This window comes from Trichechus manatus, unplaced genomic scaffold, assembly GCF_000243295.1.
Source record: "Trichechus manatus latirostris isolate Lorelei unplaced genomic scaffold, TriManLat1.0 scaffold00005, whole genome shotgun sequence".
Lineage (NCBI taxonomy): Eukaryota > Metazoa > Chordata > Mammalia > Sirenia > Trichechidae > Trichechus > Trichechus manatus.
Genome location: NW_004443941.1, coordinates 19,643,868 through 19,652,764, shown reverse-complemented (window position 1 = coordinate 19,652,764; position 8,897 = coordinate 19,643,868). Strand labels below are relative to the sequence as shown.

General features: G+C 51.4%; 1 protein-coding gene across 1 annotated transcript in view; it reads right to left on the bottom strand.

Moving 5' to 3' along the window:
• Positions 1 to 1,365: 1,365 nt before the first annotated feature.
• HAAO (3-hydroxyanthranilate 3,4-dioxygenase) overlaps positions 1,366 to 8,897 on the bottom strand; it is a 20,714-nt gene continuing 13,182 nt past the window's right edge. The window contains exons 5-10 of the mRNA XM_004369517.2: positions 4,416 to 4,505; positions 4,044 to 4,087; positions 3,623 to 3,768; positions 1,817 to 1,885; positions 1,558 to 1,640; positions 1,366 to 1,444 (exon numbers count right to left, since the gene is read on the bottom strand). Coding sequence (XP_004369574.1) covers positions 1,366 to 1,444; positions 1,558 to 1,640; positions 1,817 to 1,885; positions 3,623 to 3,768; positions 4,044 to 4,087; positions 4,416 to 4,505 — 511 coding nt within the window. The remainder of the gene's footprint in view (positions 1,445 to 1,557; positions 1,641 to 1,816; positions 1,886 to 3,622; positions 3,769 to 4,043; positions 4,088 to 4,415; positions 4,506 to 8,897) is intronic.

Here is an 8,897-nt window from a genome sequence, read left to right as displayed (position 1 = left end):
CTGTCTGGGATTAGGCCTGCTCTTAGCTACAGGGACAAGCTCCTTTCGCAGCGCGACCAGGGGTCTCCTGACGCGCGCAGTGTTCTCTTCCCTCCCTCCTGCCTAGAACAACAGCTTTTGCAGCCCACACCCTGCCTTCAGCTGCCCTGGGCTGCTTGTGAGTCTGGGAGAGGCTGGGGGTGTTTGTTTGTTTGTTTGTGGGAGAGGAAAACCCTTAGGGGCAGCGGGGTGGGCAAAGGTCCCAGCATCTCTCCTGGCCGGAAGCCGGTTTTCACAAGTTCAGGCTCTGCTCTGCCTATCAGTGGAACGTAATCAAAGCGGGGAGCCTCCTGGGTGGGGCTGGGTGGAAGGAAGAGGTTTCAGACCTCATGTTTACTTTTCCCGAGGAAGCTTCGGCTCCAAGCGGGGTCCTGCTCCATCCGATCTAGTTTCAGTTACAACGCCTCACTGAATTCTCACCACAGCCCAAGGAAACCCAGCCCAGACCACTCACTGCAGGCTCCACGGGCTCTGCGGTTTCTGGGGCTCCCAGTGTTCCTTCCACCCCCAGGCACCTGCCCCACGCCCGGGGAGCCCTCCAAGTCTTAGGACACTATGCATAGCAGAGGGACACAGGAAAGAGGTGAGGCCAGCCCCCCCGTTGCCAGGTCCTCGGTCCAGCCGTGTACCCCCTTTAGCTATTCACAATGGTTAACTCTGGGTGGGGGGATTTGGTGTTTTTCTGCATTTCTACATTTTCTACAATTAGCACATAACTTCTGTTATTGGAAAAAACTCAATAGATGCTATTTTTAAAAAGTTACGTAAAAAAGAAATGGGAACAGAGAAAGAAGCAGAGATGATGTCCTATGCTCCCAAGACACACATGGCTCGAGGTCGCACCTGACAGTCAGTACCCATTCACAAGCAGGGACACCCAGTGACAGCCCCTCAGCACGTCTCTGGTCACACTGCCCCACACCCTCAGCACGCAGACACGGCCCCCGGGGAGCACACGGGGTCATCCTCTGACGACGGTAGCCTGTGCTGGCAGACCACAAGCATGTGTTCCCAGGAAGCCTTTATTGCGGCCCTTCTAGGTGGCCGCTGAGTGCTGTGCAGAGCCCAGGGAGCAGAGCATCCAACCGGGCGGGGAGATTGTGCAGACCATGAGGGGCATTGTGCTGAGGGCTGATGGGGGAGAAGGGGGTACAGGCCCCTCCGGAGCCTGGCATCCTGGCCAGGAGATCAGCCAGACGGTGGGTGGCAGTGGTGTCCAGGGCCTGCGTGGGGCACATAGAAGCAGTGGGGCTGGAAGGGTTACTTGGCGGGGGTGGGGTACACAGTCATGCAGCTCAGGGCTGCTTCAGGCTCACAGCAAGATGGTCACCCCAGGGGCTTCTTGCGGGCGGGGTCCTGGGTCACGGACAGGGCCACAGAGCCTTGTGCACGCTCCCAGGTGTACCTGTGGAGACACAGATGGGCAGGGCTTAGGTGAGGCTGGGCCCTGAGGGTCCCACGGTTGGGGAATGTCCTCTCCGTGTGCAGGAGGCGGGCCCCCCTCCAAGGGTTGCTCACGAAGTCCCAGCTGGCACCAGGAGGCTGTCGTCAGGGGTCAGGCTTAGGCGCTGTCCCCTCATCGTCACCACCGAGGAGCCCTCCTGGGAAAGAGGAGCAGGAGAATCAAATGGATGCCGTGGGCCTCCATGCCTGTCTGAGTGTCCCTGCATCTGCGTCAGCGAAGAGGCCCTGGGAGCCCAAGCCCCAGGAGCAGCCTGACCCCCATGGACGGGAGATCATGGGACCCTTGCCCGCCCTCTCCTGGGGCCACACTCACCAGCTGCCACAGCCACACGTCCACATCCTGTCTTGGGCCTTTGCTGCTGCCTTGTCCATGGGCAACCACCTGGTGGGAAGTGACACAGATCTTTGTGGTGCTTCCCGCCCTGCACAGGAGCCGGCCTTGAGCCTGGCCGCAAACGCCAAGCCTGTGTGGGTGGGGTGGGGCTCAGCACAGCCCCAACATCCTCTGTAGGCCTCCTGCTGCTCCTGTCACCCTAGGTGCTGCCCACGCGTGGCTGTTCAGGGACACGCATGCCCTCCATCTGCACCCGCAGGTGTGGACCTCTGATGCTAACCCAGGGGAAGACATGCCAGGGAAGCGGACACGTGTGTCTGTCATACATGCAGACACATGAAAAACACACACTGGCTCCCCAGAGGCTCCCACCACCCTTCCTCTGTGAGTCTGATCTAAGGCAGAGGAAGGGGTGTGGTGATCAAGAGCGAGACTGCGGCCATCTGACCTGCCCAGGCCCCTAAGCCCACAGCTGCCATGCGGGGCCCTGCTTGCACTGGCTCAGAGCAGGACTCCCTGGATATTTGTTGGTGTGAACTGAAGCAGGAGGGTCAGGAGGCCAGCTCAGGGCTGAATGATGTTGCCATGTGGGGTGGGAGGGCCTTTGGGTGCCCAGCCTGCTCTCACAGCCCTGAGTGTGTCAGCCCAGAGTGTCTGCCAGTGCCTGGGAGAAGCAGGCTGGGCCTCTAGGGGCATGTCTGTACTCAAACCTCAAGGGGTTTGGCCAATGGCGAATTTTAAAGTAGGAGCACACACTGGCCTCCTAGCAGGTCTCCTGGCCTCCTCTCTTGCTCTCCTGACCTCGTCCCCATGCGGTACAGAAGGATCTTCTGAAACACCACTCTGGCCTAGTCGCTCTCCTACTTCAATACTTAGGTGAAGCCCCAATGTCTCCAGGGTAAGTCCTTACGCCTTGCCCAGCCCACGAGACTGGCCGGGACCCGGGCCCTGCCTGCTGCTCGGCAGTCTGCCTGTCACATGCTGCCCCCTCCCATATCCTGGCTGTCCCCAAACTCAGCTACTAGCAGGTCCAGGCCTCCATGCTTCCATGTCTTTGCTCAGGCTTTTCTCTCACCTAGAATGTACTCTCCACCTCCCTTTTCTTTTTTTGCAAACTCCTAGACTAGCTTTAAAACTCAGATGACACACAACCTCCTCCAGGAAGTCTTCCTTGACTCCCCTCCCAGCCTGGTTACTCCTTTTACCTACTTTGTCTTCCTGTAGCTTCTCTACCAAATAACTTATCACATGACTGACAATTCTGAGTAACTTATACCAGACCACACACTCTTTGAGGCAGTGACTGATTCTCCTACCAAAGCCTGAACTATAATAGGCACTTGGTAAGTGTTTGCTGAATGAAAGGCCAGCTTTGTTTGGGTCTCTCTCTCTCCCCATGCACCTCTCCACCCAACTTTTACCTCCAAACACCACTCTCCCTTCCTCCTCCCAAGGCTGTGACTGGCCAAAGGCCCCCAAATTCCTGGCAGGGGGATAAGTGCAGACCCTCAGGGGCCTGTCAGGGGATGGGGCATCTTTCTCCGAGGGCAAAGAAAGATGCTTGGGACCTTGTATCTCCACAGGCTTCCACTCACCACAAAGCCATTCGTTATCCCCTGACAGGAAGGATAGTATACTCATGTCTACAACCTCTGAACCTGGGGTGTGTGTGTGTGTGTGTGTGTGTGTGTGTGTGTATGCAAATGTATGCATGCATGTGTGTACGTGTATGTATGACTGGTTCCCATTTCCCAGGCTGCTGAGTGACGTCTAGGGCTGCATTACCTGGGTCTCATACGTGTCCCCGAACAGGCTGAGGGGCATGCCAGTCTGCAGCTCCCCACGGTGGCCATCCATCCAAGCCTCCAGGGACATGGGCTCCATGACGGGCCGCGTGCTCAGGGGGAATGGCGGCTCCTTGAGCAGCTGGTCTGCATCCATGGCAGGGCTGTGGTCAGTGTCCTCTGGGCACAGCCCACCCACTGGGCCGAGCCCCTGGGGACCCCAGCTCTCAGTTGCCAGAATGGGCTCTGAATCCAGTTCAACGACCAAGCAGCCATGTAGGGGGTACTATCTGGGGCCATCTTCTCAGTACTTAGAGTACTGGGCAGAATACTCAAAAAGAGACTCTGACACCCTGGGCCAAGTCATAGCCCACTCTCGGGGAGGAGGGAGGAGAAAGAAAGGGGGTTCCCAGAAGCCTCACCAGGGATAGGCTTTCCCGTTCTGTACTGCTCAGAGCTGAAGAACCTGCAGGGACAGATGGGGAGGACGGGTGGCCGGCATTCCTAGTTGAGTGGCCAGTGAGACACACATATATACACACACTTATTCTCACACTCAGGCCTGGGAGCCAACTTTTTGTTTATCCACTATCCTTTCTCTCCCAGTCCCATGGGGCAGCCCCCTTCCCCTCCCCACTGGGGTCTCCAGCTTGGGTCCTCCCACCCTGGAATGGCAGATGTTCTCCCTAATTCCCAAGTGTGGTGACTCCAGGCCGGCAGGCACTGAAGGGAGCACTGGGGAGGAATCTGCTCTCCCTGCCCAGAGCAGGGGGAAGGATTGGGCACAGGCTCACTGCTGGATGATGGGAGCCAACTGTGTGCCAAGGTCCTTGCAGTAGAACCACTTCTCAAACAGGATGTCCATGGTGTCTCCCACATAGTACCTGCCAGAACAGAGGACAGACAACCCAACTCCCTCAGGCCTGGCTCTGCTTGTGGACATCTGGGCATGGCCATGCAGAACGTGCTGCCTGCGTTATCCCTGCCAGCTGCACCTAGCAGTCAATGTCCGCTCACCTATAGTTGGCTCTTCCAAAAGGACATATGTGCCCCCAAAGTGTGTGTGTGGGAGGTATTATTGACAACTTTCACTCAATTCCCATTTACAAAGCAGATAGGACTCTGAGGCTCAGTGAAATTGGGCAACTTGGCAGTGATTACACAGCTTGTAAGGGGTAGAACCAGGCCAGACTCAAGCCAGTCTTAGGACTTTACTATTGTTAGCTGCGTCAAGTTGGCTCCCAACTCATGGTGACCCATGTACAATGGAACAAAATGATTGGTTGGGAATCAGACTGTTGTGATCCATAGGTTTTCACTGGCTGATTTTTGGAAGTAGATGTCTAGTCTGTCTGAATTTGGAAGCTCTGCTGAAACCTGCTCAGCATCATAGAAACATGCAAGTCCCCCTGACAGAAGAATGGTGGCTGTGCTGAGGTGTGTTGGCTGGGAGTTGAACCTGGGTCTCCTGCATGGAGAGGAAGAACTCTACTACTGAACTACCACTGCCTTAAGCCTTTAGAGAACATCTAATCCAAGTGTCTTTGCTTTTCCTAGAGAAGACACTGGGGCTGAGCCTGAATCCTAGCCTTTTGAATCCAGGGCCAGCGGCTGGATGCCCAACCTGCCTGCTGGTTCTAGGGCAGAACTGCAAGAAACCAACATGCTGAAGACTTCCCGCAGAAGAGTGGTTCTCTTTCAGAGTCATGGATGCCTTTGAGAAATGGAGCAAAACTCAGGGCCTCTTCTCTGGAGAAAGTCCGTATGCATACACACACAGCCTGCTGCAGACCCCTGAAGCCCCTTCTGCACTCAGCATGGGTCAGCGAGCTCCTCCACTGGCCTGAGGAGGGCCTGGCAGGCGGGGGCTGTGTCTCAGGCACAAAGCAGGTGCCTGGAGCTTCCGTTGGCTGAATGCCTAATCCCCGGCCAGCTCAGTTTACCGTTCAACTCTCACCACAAAAGATAAGTGGTCCTGCTTATGGAGGATGGTTTAAAGACACACAGTGCATCCAACCTGTCCAGCACCCTAAATTGTATCCTGGGATGGAGCTGGCCACAAGAAAGCTTCATAATCGGACTGCAGTGCCTTCTGGGAGTTGCCTTTGGAGTGGCATTTCAATGTTGACTCCTGGCTTTTATTAAAGGTCAAAAGCAGCCAGATGAAATCTGTTATTTAATTTGCTGTAAAATGATATTGAGGACACTACCCTCTCCATCACAAAAGACTCACTATATAAATCCCCAAGTGAAAAATCTCTCTTAGAATTCATGGCAGGTAGGAGGTGGGGCCAAGATGGCAGAGTAGTCAGACGCTTCCAGTGGACCCTCTTACAACAAAGACCCGAAAAAACAAGTGAATCGATTGTATATGGCAATCTGGGAGCCCTGAACATCAAAGGCACAGTTGAGGAACTGCACTGAATGGCAGGGGGAGGGAGAGGTGGTTCAGAAGCAGCGAGGAGGTGCCAGACCTGACCCAGCAAGAGCCTGAGCCCTTCAGGCCTGAGCAGCTCAGGGATGAGTGGTGAGGCAGGCATGCAGCCGTGCTCGGGATGCATGTTTTCCGCCCTGGGAGAGACCCAGCGCCAGAGAGTCTGCACAGCCACCCAGAACCAGTGAAAAGCAGCCCTGTATCTGTGAAAGGTAAGTACTTGCCTACAGCCTACCCCATGGATCAAAAACAACCCCCTTAGGGAAAAACCTCTCTCCCATTTACCTCCCTGCTCCCTGCTCTGGACTGGGTCCCAGACCGGCTTCAGCAATTGCCGAGTCCTCTGGGCCGGAAGTAGGATCCCTTACATGCCCAGAGCCATTCTCCCTGCCTTGGAGAGTGAACAAATTAACAAATGGGAAAAAATAAACTGCCAGCTCCCCTAAGACAGAAACCCGGGGTAGGCACAGCTCCTTTGCCTAGGCACAGGCATAAGGGATCCACGGACTTTGAATGCCTTTCCCCCGGCAGAGACTTGTGTGGGCCCATCTCAACAGCGTATGCCCTCATTACCGCAGTACAACAGGGTATATACTGGAAGACTTATTTCAACTGTTTCAGCTGTGAAGTGGCAGGTTCTTGACATTTGACACTGCTTTGCCCATTAAGCAGGGTCTTCATCTATCCACATCAGGTGCTTGAGGACTGGTGGCTCCACCCACGCCACCTAGCCACCTGCGATAAGGGCCCATGAATAGAGGTGCCCCCCAGTCCTTACAGCCAACAGCATTAGGTGCTCATAGTCCAGCTGCAAAACCCACCCACCTATGTGCTCTAGGGAACAGGGACACGCCATCCTCCTGGACACTCCGGGACAGCCGTCAGCCCCCTGCGTTGCTCAGAGTGTGCCCCCCGCTACAGCCAGATGCCTGTGCCTACACCAATCACCCATGCCTGTCTAGAACTGTAAGTGAGAGCCTACACCACACACTTGGTGGCTATCTACCTGGACACCTGAGCTGAATCCATACAGGAGGGAGTGGGCAGACTCCTGAGCTCACATACCTAGTAACAGATCTAACCACCTGATGACAGGACATTAGAGCTTCAAAGGTGCCAATAATCAAACTAGCTCATACGAGCAGCCTATTTGGGCATATCAAAACAAAACTAGAAGCTAGGACACAGTAAGCAAACATAAAATAAATAACTTACTGATGGCTCAGAGACAATAGTCAATATCAAATCACATAAAGAAGCAATCCATGATGGCTTCAGCAAGCTCCCAAAATAGAGACTCTAAAATTTTCCAGAGGAGGAAAATTTCTTGGAATTACCGGAGGCAAAATATAAAAGATTATAGAACTCTTCAAGAAATTAGGAAGGAAATGAAGCAAACTGCAGAACACACAATAGAGGAAATTAAAAAGATTAGAGAAGATAATGACAAATTTAACAGGCTGCAAGAATCTATAGAGAAATAGCAATCAGAAATCCAGAAGATTAACAAAATTTCATAATTAGACAACTCAACAGAAAGTCATAGGAGCAGAATTGAGACAATGGAAGTCAGAATTAGTGAGATTGAAGATAAAGCACTTGACACCAACTTATTTGAGGAAAAATCAGATAAAAGGATTTAAAAAACTGAAGAAACCCTAAAAATTATGTGGGACTCTGTCAAGAGGAATAACCTACGAGTGATTGGAGTACAAGAACGGGGGGGATAACAGAAAATACAGAGAGAATTGTTGAAGATTTGTTGGCAGAAAACTTCCCTGATATCGTGAAAGACAACAAGATATCTATCCAAGATGCTCACTGAACCCTACATAAGGTAGATCCCAAAAGAAAGTCACCAAGACATAATCAAACTTGCAAAAAATCAAAGATAAAGAGAGAATTTTAAGAGCGACTAGGAATAAAAGTCATCTACAAAGGAGAGTGAAAAAGAATAAGCTCAGACTACTCAGCAGAAACCACGCAGGAAAAAAGGCAATGGGATGACATATATAAAGCCTTGAAGGAAAAAAACTGGCAGCCAAGAATTATATATCCAGCAAAACTGTCTCTCAAATATGATGGCAAAATTAGAGCACTTCCAAATAAACAGAAGTTTAGGGAATTTGCAAAAACCAAACCAAAATTACAAGAAATACTAAGGGGAATCCTCCGGTTAGACAATCAGTAACATCAGATTAGAACACAAGACTAGAACACAGGACAGAGCAACCAGATATCAACCCAGATAGGGAAGTCACAAAAATAAAACTAGAACACTGAAAATAGAGTAACAGATGTCAATAAGTAAAAGATGACAACATTAAAACAAAGAAGAGGGATTTAAAAAATGTAGACATAGATTTTGCATATGGAGAGGAAGTCATGGCAACATAAAGAAATAAAAGACTGTTATAAACTTAGAAAAATAGGGATAAATATTAAGGTAACCACAAAGGAAACTAACAATCCTACAAGTCAAAATAAATAATGAGAAAAATACAAAGACTCAGCAAACACAAAAGCAACAACAATGAAAAAGATGAAAAGAAAATACATAAAGAAAAACTACTCAGCACAGAAAATTAAGTGGAACAAAGAAACTGTGACCAACACACAAAAAAGACATCAAAATGACAGCACTGAACTCGTACCTATCAATAATTACTCTGAATGTAAATGGACTAAATGCACCAATAAAGACACAGAGAGTGGCAGATTGGATAAAAAAAACACGATCCGTCTATATGCTGCCTACAAGAGACACACCTTAGACTTAAAGACACAAACAAACTAAAACTCAAAGGACAGAAAAAAATATATCAAGCAAACAACACTCAAA